Source organism: Vulpes vulpes, chromosome 12 (genome assembly GCF_048418805.1).
Source record: "Vulpes vulpes isolate BD-2025 chromosome 12, VulVul3, whole genome shotgun sequence".
In the NCBI taxonomy this organism is placed as follows: Eukaryota; Metazoa; Chordata; class Mammalia; order Carnivora; family Canidae; genus Vulpes; species Vulpes vulpes.
The window spans coordinates 20,660,400-20,675,869 of NC_132791.1; the positions used below are offsets into that span (position 1 = coordinate 20,660,400).

At 46.7% G+C, this 15,470-nt stretch overlaps 1 protein-coding gene across 1 annotated transcript; it reads right to left on the bottom strand.

Annotated features, from left to right (window-relative positions):
* Positions 1-267: 267 nt before the first annotated feature.
* On the bottom strand, positions 268-14,389 carry POLR1E (RNA polymerase I subunit E). The gene is made up of 12 exons (XM_026013232.2): positions 14,182-14,389; positions 13,562-13,665; positions 12,233-12,309; positions 11,308-11,393; positions 9,998-10,056; positions 9,068-9,212; positions 6,591-6,698; positions 5,920-6,016; positions 3,857-3,990; positions 2,860-2,941; positions 1,976-2,107; positions 268-612 (listed from the first exon to the last, which is right to left on the bottom strand). Exons 1-12 carry the CDS (start codon positions 14,255-14,257, stop codon positions 453-455), a joined length of 1,260 nt encoding a protein of 419 aa, XP_025869017.1. The 5' UTR covers positions 14,258-14,389; the 3' UTR covers positions 268-452.
* Between the last annotated feature and the right edge of the window lie 1,081 nt (positions 14,390-15,470).

Consider the following 15,470-nt stretch of genomic DNA (forward strand, 5'->3'; position numbering starts at 1 on the left):
CCAAGACACAGGTGATCCACAGTTAGTTACTGACCAAGCCTGAGGCCTCCTCTTCTAGCCCAGCTGGGCTGTACCCTCCTCTCTATGGACTCCCCAGCCCTTCCAGTCTAAGCATGGCACTTCACATTTCTCTTTATTAACATTTGTCCACTACATCTGGCCTAGGGTTCAGCCTCTAAGATCTGCTGACTCTGACTCTTCCCAGGCCCCACCCTCCCACGGGAACCAGCTGCCAGTCATAATCACAGCAACACCAAAGGAGAGAGGTCAAGGCCAACATGGTCATCACTTTATGTTTCCACTGAAGACAAGCACAACTTGAGATGCTGGCTTCTGGCTTCATACCCACGCCAAAGCGAGGCTTCTTTTTCCTTCTTATTATAAAAATAAAAATGGAAACAAACAGAAGTGGCTGTGGGTGACCAAAATGCTCTTATCTGGGAAGCACACCTCTAGGTGATTTTCCTCCGCTTTGACTGGTGTTTTGAGGTCTGGGCTGGAGGCAGCGGGATGGACAGGGTGCCCAGTTTGTGATCCTCTTCCCTGCCAGCTGCCAGAGACACCTTTCTTTTAGAGATCTTCAGCCTCATGGCTTTCGCGATCTCAATCATCCTAAGGAACAAAAACATAGAAGAAATGCGGGAGAATGACCTCAGTAGGTCTGCTTAGGAAGGCTAGCCAGGTGAGAGCAGCACATTCACGAGCAGCACATAGAATCCTCAATGTGGCCGCCAGGAGCAAAGCAGAGAAGCAGACAGGATCCAGAGCCATCAGAAAGACAATTTCAGTTTAATGTGTGGCCATTACAAAATATCCACAGAAGTGATGGAAAACCAGGTTATCCAGACACTACTAATGACTTTGTTTACTTCTGATAACCAGGACTGAGCACTTAGCTAGAATTTTGGTAGAACTTTTACAGGCTCCAAATATCTTGTTTCTTTTTTCTTTTTTTACTATTTTATTTATTCATGAGAGACAGAGAGAGAGAGGCAGAGACACAGGCAGAGGGAGAAGCAGGCTCCCTGCAAGGAGCCCGACATGGAACTCAATCCCGGGACTCCAGAATCACTCCCTGGGCAAAGGCAGGCGCTAAACCCCTGAGCCACCGGGGGCTGCCCTCTCTTTTACTTTCAACCTCATTGCCAGTGAGAATGCCTTTTGTGGACAGCCTTCAGGATAATTCCTCCAGGGACTGCTGGAGCAGTCCAGACAAAGGTATTCTCACAGGCTCTCTTGGCACACCAGTAGCAGGCCCTAAGTCAGTGACATATCCCACAGTTCACTATCCTGGAAGTTCTGCCCCCTACTTATCTGAATCCCTGCTAGCAAGGCCGGAAAGAGCCTAAGACCACAACTCTGCCAAACTCTCCCAGGAACCTCCAAGTCTGTCCCTGCTGCTCAGCCAGGCTCCTGGGTCACAGAAGCCCACATGTGACATCCCTGACAAACAGCAGCCCCGCCCTGCTTCGAACATCTGACCTGCCAGCCCCTTGTATCAGACTCAGAGAAAGTTCTTTCTGCTAAGCTGAAATTGGATTCTCTTACAACTTCCACCCCTCAGGACTATACAGACCCTCTCGCCCCAGGGACAGTGATTCAGAGACTGCTTGGTTATCCAGAGACAGAATGCCATGTATGAGAAGGCTTAGGCCTGAAGCCCAACTATTCCCCTTCTTGGCTGTGTGACCCTGGAAAAGTCACAGATTTCTTTGAACTGAAGGTTCTCCCATTGTTTTTTAGGGAAATAACTGAGATCATCACAGACTAATTACTGTGCCTAGCACAGACAAGGCATTCCATAATATCTGGTTGCTCATCCATGTAGTCACTCACACACGGACAACTGTCCCCTGGTCCCAAGTCCTGCCCATTCTAAACATCCCCAATTCCCTTGATGGTATGTCCTGCTTTCCAAGAGTACTAGAAAGACATGAAGCACCCTGCAGGGAGCTTGCTATTCTGTTGTGCTCACCTTCTCTCACTGAGCTTCAAGTCCCTCTGTAACACTGTCAGGTCAATCTGGAAGTCGCTTATGTGCAAGGCAAGTATGATTACATATGCAGTGATCTTCGCCTTCATAGAATCCGAAATTAAGTTCCGTAGGCTACAAAAGCAGTGGCAGTGAAGAAGAGACAGCATTAAATTCTAAAATGATTATTCCAAAAGTAAAATAAAAACATACAAACCTGTTTTCACGCACACTCAATGTCTTCCCATCTTGGGGGGGAAGAAGAGAAAGTTGAGCAACATTCCTGGTACTGTTGAGGTGCCCACAACTTGGCTTGGCACACTGTGAGCCAATCCCAGTGTTCTATTAGAGTGGGACAGAGAAAGCCACACCTATACTTTCCAGGCAGTCAGAGCCTTGCAGTGACAAGGACCCTCTGAGCTTGACCCTGCTGCTCAGCAGGGGTGCCAGGAAAAGTTATCCCAAACACAGCTGCTACTGATTTCTCCAAGTATGCTCAGATTTTTCCAAGCACATTCCAAGTGAATGGCAGGAAAGAAAGCCAGGTGTGCTGCTTAGGGTTCCTTTTCCAAATTCATCACACTGGGCTGCCTTGTTTTGTGACACTGCCTTCCCATAGAACACTGGTTCTATGGAATATTAGGAAGGTTCCTTGAAAGAAGTCTCCGTTGCAGGAACTCCCTAAAACCTCTACAGTGAACCTCTCCAGGGGGGACAGAGCAGGCTTCCTCAGTTGACTTGACCCCTGCCCTTGCAGGCGGCAGTGAATGCCCCCCTCAGCAGTGTCTGCGGACATGGAAGCCAGTTCATGCTCTCGTCCCACACTCGCCACCTGCCCCCGCCTGCTTTCTCCTTTATAGGCCAACACCCCGAAGTCAATCCCCGACCTGCCGTTGTTGTAGGTCAAGCAGGTGAAGTGCTTCAGCAATTTGGTGTTGATGACATGGGGGATTCCGGGTCCCAGAGCACCTGCGACACAAAGGTGAGATGGATCGTTTTGTTTCCAAACCCTGGGAACAAACCTACCCCCTGAGCTGGGAAAAAAAGGCCAACAGCTGAGCCACTGCGATGCAGAGAACCATGTGGTAAGAGGAACAGGGGCCCACGACACAGAACAGCCACTTCCCAGTGAAAACAAGCTCAGCTGTGCTCCGGCTTGCAGACCCCACGCACCCAAGAGACGTTCGTGACGGGGTGGTAACCAGGAGGAAAAACAGACTCCACTAAGGCCTAAAGACACAGGATTCATAAGATACAATACAGCTTGTGGTGAAAGCCCAGGGAGAGGGAAAGGAAAGGAAACTGAAAGGCGAAAATAAACCAAGTAAATACTGAAAACATACAGACTCTTGGGAGCTCAAGCAACAAGATGGCACCAGCTTGTGCCTAAAACCACAGGCGGGTTTCTAGCTCCAGGTAGACAGGAGTGGGGGGCTCCCACCTGTGGCCCTCACTATAGAGGACACAGGTTACCAGGGGGAATGGACTCTCTTCTTTCACAGAAAGAATAAGCTGACACAACAAAAACCTGCCACAAGCCTTCATGTGAGCCAAGCCGATTTTTCTCCCCATGGGACTGATGTTTGTCCAACCATCCCTTAAAATTTTCATTCGATTTGACTGAAGTCTATACTTCGCCCAATACAGAAGAGAAGTAGTGAACATTAGCTCTGAACAATCGGACCACCAAGCCTGTCCCCCTTTTCAGAGGAGTAAAGAGCTGGGCCAATCCTCCAACCCGTGTTGGCAGCTACAGGAACCTCACTGTTACACAGTCAGAAATAAAGATCTGGACAAGCACACGCATTTTCTTCTCTCACGAGAGCTGGTTGAACAAGTAACAGGCTGGAAAGGACTAGAATAAAATGTCTATCATGGACTTACTTTTCCGCTTAATCACTTTCTGTGCTCGAAATTTGATGAGCGTGTCCAGAAACCATATGCATCGGGCCTGGCGGTCTCGGCTCTTCTCATCTGATGGCAAAGACTTCAATGCTTCTATGACAAAGGAGCAGTGGCTAAAACAAGGGGGACAAGGGAGGAAGGAATGTGTAAGACCAACCCTGTCAGGAACCATTGACGCTCATGATGAAAACAGCGGGCATCCTCCACAGCTGATCCACATTCAACCGTCGAAGGGCCATCCTAATATCCTCCTTATTACACAGTGAGCATGGTTTAGTGCTAAGGCAGGAAAGGGCTAGAAAAATAAATATTTTAGGCTCTGTGGGCCATTGGATCTCTGTTAAATCTACTCAAAGCTGCCAGTGTAGTGCAAAAACAGCCATTAATAACAAATGAACCGCCATAGCTGTGTTCCAATAAAACTTTACTCATAGACAGCAGCCTGACCTTGGCACACAGGCCATCATCTGCCCTGTCCTGATGTGTGGTCTGGAGCACAGGCCCTTCAGTTAGATTGCCTGGGTTTGAACCCTCTCTCTACCAATTAGTAGCCTGGGCAAGTTTCAGTGTGTCTGTACATTTCCGTACAACATCTTCACCTAAAAATTAAGGACAAAGATAGTGGCCTCCCTCTAGAGGTTTTTTGTGCATTAAATGAGGTAACACAAGTCTCATTTAAAGCATTTAAAACAGTACTTGGCACATATAAAAGCTCCATCAATGTCAGTTATTCTTTTATGAACTGTTCTACTACCATGAGGCCCAGACTCACAGAAATAAAAAGGCTCTTTCAAGATCATCTTGCAGCAGGCTCATTTTACAGATAGGAAAACTGAGGCTCAATGAAGGGAAGATCACACAGTACCTCAGGCAGAACTCAGGGACTCAGTTCTCCAGACTCTCAGCCCAGAGCTCATTCCTCACCTGCTGCTGAGCCATAAGTACATTACGACAACCAAGAACCAGTAATAAGTTTTTCTGGAAATGTATCTTTGGAACAACAAAAGCATCTTCAAAAATCAGGGAACCAACCTAGGGTTGTCAGTTTTTTATTTTCTCAAGATGAAATTATTAAAAGAAAAAACTCAAAAGCAAGAAAATTCCACTGTCATCATCAAAGAGAAGCTGCTTAAAACAAACAAAAAAACAAAGAGAAGCTGTTTAAGGGTCAAAAGGTACAGGGGAGATCATCTGAGTTATTTAAAATATACAGTATTTAGAAATATAAACTTAACTTTTTAATTTTTTAAAAAGATTTTATTTATTCATTAGAGACACAGAGACAGAGAGAGGCAGAGGCAGAGACACAGGCAGAACGAGAAGCAGGCTCCATGCAGGAAGCCCGATGTGGGACCCAATCCCAGGACTCCAGGATCATGCCCTGGGCTGAAGGCAGGTGCTAAACAACTGAGCCACCCAGGGATCCCCTAAACTTAACTTTTTTAAAAAAAGATTTAAAGAGCACACGTGAATGGAAGAGCAGAGAGAGAGAGACAGATACAGATAAGACAAGAGAAGAACCCTTGCTGAGTGTGGATTCCAACTTGGGGCTTGATCTCACTACTCTGAGATCATGACCTGAGCCGAAATCAAGAGTCGGATGCTTTATCGACTAAGCCACTCATAAATTTAACTTCACGTATAAAAGCTCACTCGGCATCAACCATCACTTGCACTGGCACCAACTCACGGGCTAGCGCCTGGGTCACACTGGTGATGATCACAATCAGCATAGCCCTGGGGACACAGGCCTGCTCCGGTTCAAAGCCCAACCTTAAGGCCTCACCACCCTCTGCTCAGCCACGGGCTCCAAGCACTCAGAGGCCACCTCGTTCTCCCTTGAATGCCACCCACAGCTTTGGGACAAGAGGCTGGAAAGCCCAAATATTTTCAAGAGAACAGTGGCTCGTTCATGTTCAGATCCTGAAAAGACATTATGCCCTCACCGACTGACACCCCTAAAGGTCTGCTTCATGTCTGATTACTGTTAAGCTCTGCCATCACAGCCCCAGATGCTCCATCCACCCAAGAGGGGAGGATACCTGTTCTCTTCAATCATCTTCAGTATTTCCTCTGATGAGACATTCCTGAAAGCTTCGGATGGGCTCTGAAGAGCTTCATACTCCGCAGTGGAGAGAACTAGTTAAACAGGTCAAGAATATAATCTGATCAAAAGAAAAACATCTAACCAGCTATCTCATCTCAGAGCGGCCCCATATTAGAGATGGGAAAGTTGAGGCCCATAGTACACTGGGGCTAAGTGCAGGGACACGGTTCTCCAGACTCCCATCCCAGAGCCCATTCCCTGCCAGGCCTTTTCTGCTTCCTTGGCTCATCACAAAGCCACTGCAGGCATTCTCCCTCTGACCAGACCCATGAGTAGGGAAATTCTATGCTCCACCTTTTACAGATCAGTCTGCTCCAGACTTAGGGCTGACTTAAAAATCTTATTTTGACTACTCATAGCAAGTGACCTCCATAGGGCTGAACTTGAGGGTATCTGGCACTTTGCTGAGGAATGGGCTTGACCCTCAGCCAGTAAGGAAGCCCAGGTAACTTCCCAGCAAAAGGGCCAGGGCAAGGGCGAAGATCTGGATGTAGCTTCTGTGAGCATCATGGGACCACCAACAGCCTCAGAAAGCCTGTCTGTCCACTCATGTATGCACATCCCAACTTGGGAAGTAAGGCAGTGTTTCTACTGCAACAAGGATACGGTCTTCAAATTTATATACGTCTTCAGGCTTGGCTGCGTCAGCGTGGCAGGGAGGAAGGTAGAGGGAGTCATCCTGCAGATCATCATGGATGGCATCATTGACCAGAGCTTTTTGATAAAGGAAGAGACAGTGTTAGTATCATCCTGTGTGGCTTCAGGTTCCCCAATACTCTGAAACTTGTGCACTCAAGGTTGTAATTGGTCCAAAAAATCCTAATCTGAATGCTTCTGCCAATGTGGCCTGAACTCTCCATCAGGCTGGCTGCTGGGTCTGGGCTGATGTCCACTCATAACACAAACCTAACCAGGCACTGGAGAAGGCTCACACAGTGAGGGCCCTCTCAAGTAACTCGCACAACAGTTCAGAGGACAGGTGTGCTAATAAATATTTACAGTGCAAGAGAAGCCAAAAGTCAGGAAGAGAGCCTTTAATGGCTTCACTTCTGGAAAACTTCTCCATATATTACGAGTAAAAATCAGAATATAGGGACGCCCGGGTGGCTCAGCGGTTGAGCGTCTGCCTTTGGCTCAGGGCATGATCCCAGGATCCGGGATCGAGTCCCACATCAGGCTCCCTGCGTGAAGCCTGCTTTTCCCTCTGCCTGTGTCTGTGCCTCTCTCTCTGTGTCTCTCATGAATAAATAAATAAAATTTTTAAAAAGGAAATAGTTTATAAAAAAAAAATCAGAATATAAAACTGTGAACTACACTACAAAAATAACCATGTAAGATTAAGAACTTATATAGACAAGGACAAAGAGGAATACAGGAACATTCTAATAGTTGGTCTGGTAAAATGATAGGAAATGAATGAATTATTTATCTTTTTTTTAATTAGGATTTTAAAAACCAATTTATTTTATTGATTTGAGAGAGAGACTGAGTGCCAGTGGGGAAAGGAGCAGAGGGAGAGAACCCCAAGCTGACTCCCCACTGAGTGTGGAGCCCCACTCAGGGCTTAAGCTCATGACCCCCTAAGATCATGCATGACCTGAGCCAAAATAATGAGTTGGGTGCTTAACCAACTGAGCCACCCAGGCACTCCTTTTTCTTTCCCTTTTAAATGTCTTTTGACAGCTGAGAATTAAACTAAACAAAAATATTCAAAAAATTTACTTATGCTTTCAAATAAATAGAGAAACATATTTCTATATTCCAGGATAAAAAAACATAATATTGTAAAGATGCTGATTCTCTCCATATTCATCTCAATTGAGGGAATTTGATGAAATAATTCTTAAGATCACCTGGGGGAAAAGGCATGCTATTCTAACCAATGTTTGTGAAAAATAAGGAGGGAAGGAGAAGAGGAGGAATTTGCCGCATCAGAAATAGAAGCAGGAAGATGAGGGTACTGCAATCAAAAGAGCCTGGTGCTCCCGCAGGAACAGAAATGGACAGTTAGACAGAACACAGAATGTGCTAAAGTGAGAAGGATAGCTTTTTAAATCATCTTCTACAAAGAAAAGGATGGAGTTGGGGCAGCTGGCTAATCCTTTGGAAAATATAAGGTCTTTACCATATGCCAAAAAAGTATCTTCATTAAAATTTATACGTAAAAAGTAAAATTGTAAAAATACTGAGAGAAAACATAAGAAAATATTTATATAATCATAGGGTTTGGAAAGATTTTTCTAAAAATTACTAAAATCCCATCTTATTTATTTTTTCTTAGGTAGGCTCCATGCCCAGCATGGAGCCCAATGTGGGGCTTGAACTCATGACCCTGAGACCAAGACCTGAGATAGACAGATGCTTAACCAACAAGCCACTCAAACACCCCTAAAATCCACCCCCCTTTTTTTTAAAGATCTTATTTATTCATGAGAGACACAGAAAGAAAGAGAGGCAGAGACACAGGTAGAGGGAGAAGCAGGCTCCACGCAAGGAGCCCGATGTGGGACTCGATCCTGGGACCCCAGGATCACGCCCTGAGCCAAAGGCAGATGCTCAACCACTGAGCCACTCAGGCATACCCTAAAACCCCATTTTAATAGAAAAGCTGCTCTTATGTAAACTTTCTCTTATGTTCTCATAATGCTTTTGAACAAATACACTTTTAAACAATACAATTAAACACTCAAGCTACTGATGAATTTAGGAACAGAAAAAGGTCCACTGATCCCAGAGTGAAGCACTATCTGTAAAAGCTCACTTCATCGTATCAGTCTTTTTGTCCAAAACCTCCCTGTGATTCCCAGACACTGAGGCTTTCTCCCTCCACACCCTGGCACTCAGGACACAGTGTAAACATACCCATTCCCATGCCTGTCTCCTCCGCTTGACTGTGAGCTCCCTGAGGGCAGATGTTTCTTACTATTTCCAAAGTCTGTTCCCAAGAAGGTGCTCAGTGAGAGTGAGGAAGGAACCCAGCCCTAAAACACCCTTATTTCCATCTGTGAAGCAGGTAAGAGATCTCAAGAGACAAGGAAGCTGTCTCAATGAGCAGACTCTTTCTCCAAGTCCCAGCTGCTTACCAGTTACACCCTTCGCATCAATAATATTCTCTGCAGCTTTAGCTACGGCACAGTTCAGAGATTCACTGCCAACTGTGTTCATTCTTCTGGAGTTCAAAGCCCGCTTCTGTTTGGTGGTTCCAAAGGCTTCAATGCAAGAATCCATCTGTGCATAGACAAATTTGGTTTGTGTAGGGACAGCCTGGGCACTACTACTCCTAGCTGTGTGACCATGCGGAAACTCAGCCTTTCTAGGCCAGGATTACCTCACCTATAAATCAGGCTAAATCATACCTCTCTATCTCACAGGCTGGTGTATTAGCAGATCTGAAGTACTTGCTTTGGAAACTGTCATGGGCTCTTTACAAATCAACAGTGTCTCCATTTGTACAGTGAAAAGCCTGGATCAGAATGAGGATTGGTAAATCTGGCACATAACTTACCATTTTCCAGCCTTACACCCATAGCAGATGTTGCTAATCACTCACTCTTTCCCACTGAGCCTGAAGACAGCCTCACACCTTCTCAATACAGTGCTCCAGGCAGCACTGAAGACTCAATCAATTTGCAATCCTGGAGTGAGATTAGCTTTGTAGGAACCACCTACGCTGAAAATCCTGAAGTTTACTCTGTTTTAATGTGAAAGCTTCCAGGCTACAGCCAGAATTTTCTGAAACTTGCATTCAATCCAAAAACAAGTGTTACACTATACCTATGTCAGCCCAGAGAATCAGTTCCAAACACTGGGACGGAGCTGAGTACAGCTGCCCTGGGCGGGAGGACGGTGCTCTGTGAAGCTGAGAAGCCTCCACAGGCAGGCTGACTGGAGAGCCACAGACAGAATGAGCTGGGAGCAGCCCTGTGCTCAGTCAGCTCATTTTCCTGATGGAGAAGCACAAGGCACAGAAGGTACGTGAGGCAGGTCCCATGTCTCACTTCTGTCATTCTTACCTTTTCTCTAAAAGTTTTGGCCTGACTCTCTTGTGTCAAGTCGCTTTCAAGTGATTCATCTATCAAGACACAAAACAAACAAAAATAGGAAAAAAGGAAGCTGTAAGGCCCAGATTATAATAGCATTTAATATTTATTCACTGTTAATCTAAGAAAGACAGATTTCTTTACTGTAGGACTTCCCAGAGTTTAACATGATGGATCCCATGAATATTTAGTCTGTCGCTTTAGTATACAGTTGGAGGATATGGAGAAAAAATTAAGGAGTCAAATGAAGGGGTCATCTGGTCCAACCTCTTCATTTTACAAATAAGGAAAAAGCCTCCCAACGAAATGATTTGTCCTAAGTCAGTTCACCAGGCAGTGGCCGAGATGGGATTAGAAACCAAGTCCTCGGCTCTTTGCAGTAAATAGTTTTGCCTGCCTTATAAAAGACAAGCAAGCATAAATGTAAGGTATGTGTTACTTACATGAAGCTCTCTTATCTCCCATAAAGTATTCATATAAGGGCAGTATAATCTAGAGGGTAGGAGTATAAGCTCTACAGTGGCCTTGTCTGAGTTTCAATCCCAGGTCATATAGATAGATAAAGACAGATAAAGGAAATTTATATTTTTACATATATACATTATACATATATATTATACATATATACATTATAATTATATATAAAGGTAAGGCCAAAGAAGAGAAGCAGTACAAGCTCTCTCCCTAAATTAGGGGAAAAAATGGATCTCCTCCTAATTAGAAAGTATAGAGAGACTTCTCATCAACATGAAAAGGGCTGTCTAACCTCTAAGTAACTCCCATCTCCTCTAAAAGCCTCTACTCCAGGGCAGCCCCTGAGCCACCCAGAAGGCAGACGCTGAGCCACCCAGGCATCCCCCTCACCACCTTTCAGTCTCCCTCCCCACCTTTTAAAGATTTTATTCACTGATCTGAGAGTGAGAGACCACAAGCACAGAGAAAGAGGGAGAAGCAGACTCCCTGCTGAGCAAGACCCTGAGATCATGACCTGAGACAAAGGCAGACGCTTAAATGACTGATCCACCCAGGCAACCCTGCTCAAATGGCTTTAACTGATTATTTTCTGATCTCAAATCTGTAAACATAGCAACGACAGGACCTGTATCTGTTCTGCTACATCCCTAGCCACTAACTTGTGCCTGGAGCAAAGTAAGTTATCAATAAATATTTGCAGGAAGGCACCCTTTCAAAAATAACAAATGTGTTTTACAAATCAAAACCAAACTCATCCAGCAAACCTAAAACATGGAGTGTTCTTGCAAGCCTTCGTGACTGGGTCCTACCTGCAAACAGTGGCTGCATGTTGAACAATTCAGCATCATACACTTGCATCTGGCCAGAGGTCTTGTTGAGAATTCCCACAAAGTGCCTGAGCAAAGTTGGAATAATACCAATGACAAAGGATTCCTCAAAAAGTACTATTTTACAACTTCCTTTTTCCTGCTTAAAAGTTCTTAACAGTCCTTCAGCAGGGAGCCGGCTCCTCCCTCTCCCTCTGTGCTCTTAAAACAAAAAAGTTGCTGAGAGCAAATCTTAAAAGTTCTAATTACAAGAAAAAAATTGTAATATGTGTGGCAGTGGATGACTTTTGTTTTGTTTTTTTTAAGATTTTATTTGAGAGGGAGAGAAAGAGTGAGAGCAGGGGGAGGGAGAAGCAGACTCCTTGCTGAGCAGGGAGCCCAACATGGGGCTTGATCCCAGGACGCAGGGATCATGACCTGAGCCAAAGGCAGAGGCTTAATCAACTGAGCCACCCAGGCACCCCTGGATGACTGCTTATTGTGGTGACCATTTTGCAACATATACAAATATCTAATCATTATATTATATACCTAAAACTAGTGTAAAGTTATATCGCAGTTAAAAAATTATTTAAGACTTTTTAAAGTAATCTTTACTCCCAAAGTGGGGCTCAAACTCACAGCCTCAAGACTAAGAGTCCCAAGCTCCACTGACTGAGCCAGCCAGGCACCCCTAAAAATTATCTTAAAGAAAATTACAAATGAATGAGATTTTAGGAAATCCAACAAATGTTAACTTATTTTTTCTTTTTAGGCATGTTGGTTGTGAAGGCCCCTGGATCTGGGAACCCAAGGACATGGTAAACCTCTCCAGATTTGCCCCCCACTCCTAAAATAAAGACCGAAAACAACAGTGCCAGGCTCACCACCACTATCCTCCCCTTCTTGTCCCTTCCCCGACCCCTACCTGCACAAAGTGTTGCATTTGAGGGCTCCAGTCCCGAAATTGTTTCCCACGTAGGAAAGTCTGTCTGTTTCAGCTGCCTAAAATGTAAAGTGAAAAAGCACCACCACAACCAATGTTGAAAGGTATCAAGCATATTGTCTCCCTTTCCCACATTTGCAAAAGCTTTAGAATCCAAACCACAGTGGATCAGAACTAGAGAGCCTCTGGGAGGTGATCCAGCCCCACTATCCAAGTGAATCTGGGTGTCTCTGGGAGAAAGGCAAGAGGACTTTTGAAAGGGAAGCCCCATATAGTGCTGGCTTCTAGCTGGTCTGAAAAGTGCTCAGGGGAGCTATACCACAGGACTTGGGAGAGAGCTCCTGGGCTCCCAGCACTTAGAGGCATGCAACAAAATGGTTCTGCCAGCAACCTCCTGGGCCCAAAGTCCAAGCCTTCCTGAACTTCCTTGTCCATCTCTCCCATGGCTGCTGCTTATATGCTGGCAGGACTATGGAGACAGCTAATTCACTCCTCAATCACAGCCAAGCTTTCCTGCTTCCCTATGTTTGTCCCTGCTCTCCTTTTCACTTGGAATAGGGAACCTCAGCTGTCAAACCGTCCTCCAGTCTTCAGAGCTTAGCTGCTATGTATCCTCCCCCAGAAAGGCCTTCTGGCAAGCAGAGACTTCCTGAGCTCAAATGAGCTCGTTCCAGGCTCAGAGCTTGCAGGCTTGTGTGAGTTACTGAACTCAAAACCAGTTCTCATCTTTCTAAAGCAGTTGTTCTCACCCAGCAAATCACCCTTGGTTGAGGGGGGGTGAGGGGGCGTGAGGGACACCTCTGGGAATTCTGGGTGTCACAAAGAGGAGGTTCTACTGGTATTTAGTGGTTAGAGACCAGGGAAGCTGAACATCCCACAATGCACAGGTCTGGCCCACAACACAGAATTATCTGGGTCAAAATGTCAATAGTGCCAAGGCTGAGCAGCAACCCTGCTCTAGAGTAGGAGCTCCCCCGGGGGTGGAGCCAAGTCCCATTTCGCTATTTCCCGTGCAGGTTACAGCACAGCCACGGTGGGTGCTCAATAAACGCTTGCTGAATGAATAAATCAATGAAAGGTCATCACTTCACCAAAAGTACATAACTGAATGAATGGAGCCTGTCCCCACACCCCAACCTGCTGGGACTCACGGTTCTCCCAAGGCTCATTTGCTATCTTTATCTTATCTCCCAAGGCTCATTTGCTATCTCTTTTCTCCTCTCCCTCCCTCCCACATCCACCCACACCCAAGCGCCTCCAAGACCTCCAGAAATCTGCAGAGTGGAGGCAGCTGGCCCCCACAGCACTTACCAGAATCCGCTGACTCCTCTTCCTGGGGTTTGTGGAGTCATTGCTCTTGTACAAAGTAAAACGCACGTTGCCTGGATTCTGCAGCTTCCCGTTGGAGAACTGCACTGTAAGATTGCAGCCCAAAAATGAGATGAGTAGAAGGACCCACAGTGTGTATGGTGGGGAGGAACCGGACTGTTCGTTGGGAGGGAGCGTCTGAAGGAATGGGAGTGGTAAGGAAGCCCAGGTCCTGACCTAAACGGGGACTGAAGGAGGTCCCGGTCCGGTCGGGAAGAGGACACGGGGAGGTGAGGGCAGTGCTGGCGAAGGGCCGCGACGGAAGGAGATGACCAGGGTTAAACAGCTGAAGCCTAGCCCAGACCGTGGAGAAAAGGATACGGGGCAGGTGTGAGTGCGTGAGGGGATGACTGGTAGAGCCCTGAGGAGGGGGCTGCCTGGGATGTCCCCATCCAGGTGGTGACAGAGAGATGGGGGTGACCAAGTCCCAAGCAGTGCCGGAGGCTAGAGGGCGTCTTGGCCCAGCCGGGAAAGGGGTCCAGCAGGGGCAGGAGGGCTGCAGAAGCACCCAGACGGGAGCGGAGGGAGCTGTGGGGGACTGGCTCCGGCTCCGCAGTCTTTACCCAGTACGGCTCTCTGGCTCTCGTCGGGCTGCCCACAGTATAGCCACCTCGCAGTCGGCAACACCTCCGCCGCCATCTCCCGGTCCGGCCGCCGAGGCTAAGAACCCGGAGAGACTCGGCCCGGAGCGCTTTAGCCGTCCACACGCGCCGGCAGAACCGCGGGGCGGAAGAGGCGTGGCCTCCTCGGGCCCGCCCCGCGCGTGCGCACACGGCGCGGCCCCGCCCCCGCCGCGCTCCCCCGCCCACTCCTCGCCCCGCCCCGCCGCCTGGAGAGGCGGGGACTCTCTCCGCTAACTCTGGGGGCCCCAGTCCTCGGCCCCGCTGGCCTCCCGGGGGCGCCGCGCTCGCTTAGGCGCTGAGGCTTGTGGGGGACCAGGGGACTTAGCAGAGCGGAAGGGCCAAAGCCGGACCTTTTGAGCGTGGATTCAAAGGCAGGTATCTTTGAGGGCAAGAACTCAGGTGGCCTCATCTGTTACCCAGGTCGCCTTCGAGACTCAACAAAGTACGTCACCAATTGTCCCAGTAAAGTGTTTACAGCAGAAAGAACCTGTCCGAAAACACAGGTTGCATTTACTCAACGGTCTTTAGTTTCCTTCAACCCAGAACAGTTCCTCATTTGCAGTTCCTGCAAATTTTAAAGATTATAGGCCAGTTGTTCTGTAGAATGTCCCTCAATCTGGATTTGTCTAATGTTTCCAAGTGACTAGTTTCAGGTTATGTGTGCGCCTTTGGCAGGGCTATCACGAATACGGATGCTCACTGTATCCTATTAGATGGCCCACAATTTCTCTTTGTCCGATTACTGATAATTTTGACCACTTAAACCAGTTAGAGGTTTCCCTGCTGTAAAATTACTCTTTTTGCATTGTAATTTCCCTTTGTACCTGACCCTTATTTTGTGAGTGGGTATTGAGAAACTAATTTCCTGTTCATCGCACTACCAATTTATTCATTTATTTATATCAGTCTGGACTTGTAGATTCCTATTTTATTCAATAGATTAGAATCTACTATCACCTATTTTTCAAGTTCTAGTTTTATCAGATCGGGCCAGTGGAAACTCCATTAAGTTGGTTTCCGGGTTCTTTTTACATGTCCACATCATTTTTTTGAACATGTCCTTACTTTCTGGCACAAGATATTTCAACTTGTCATGTAGTTTCCCTGCCCCAGCCCTGGAATCACCCATTTCTCCAAGGAGTTCTGGTTTCTTTTGGTAGGGAACAGTATTTAGAAACCAGGATCTCTGTAGTAGGTATGGACTGCTTTGGGGATGTCACAGCTCCCAG

Bases quoted from the DNA above. Each gene is read 5' to 3' on its own strand.
- POLR1E (XM_026013232.2), bottom strand. From the start codon at position 14,257: ATGGCGGCGGAGGTGTTGCCGACTGCGAGGTGGCTATACTGTGGGCAG. The intron at 13,666-14,181 runs GTAAAGACTGCG...GCAATCTTACAG, and splicing joins GAGCCAGAGAGCCGTACTGG to TGCAGTTCTCCAACGGGAAG. The intron at 2,942-3,856 runs GTAAGTCCATGA...TTTGTGTCGCAG, and splicing joins GAAAGTGATTAAGCGGAAAA to GTGCTCTGGGACCCGGAATC.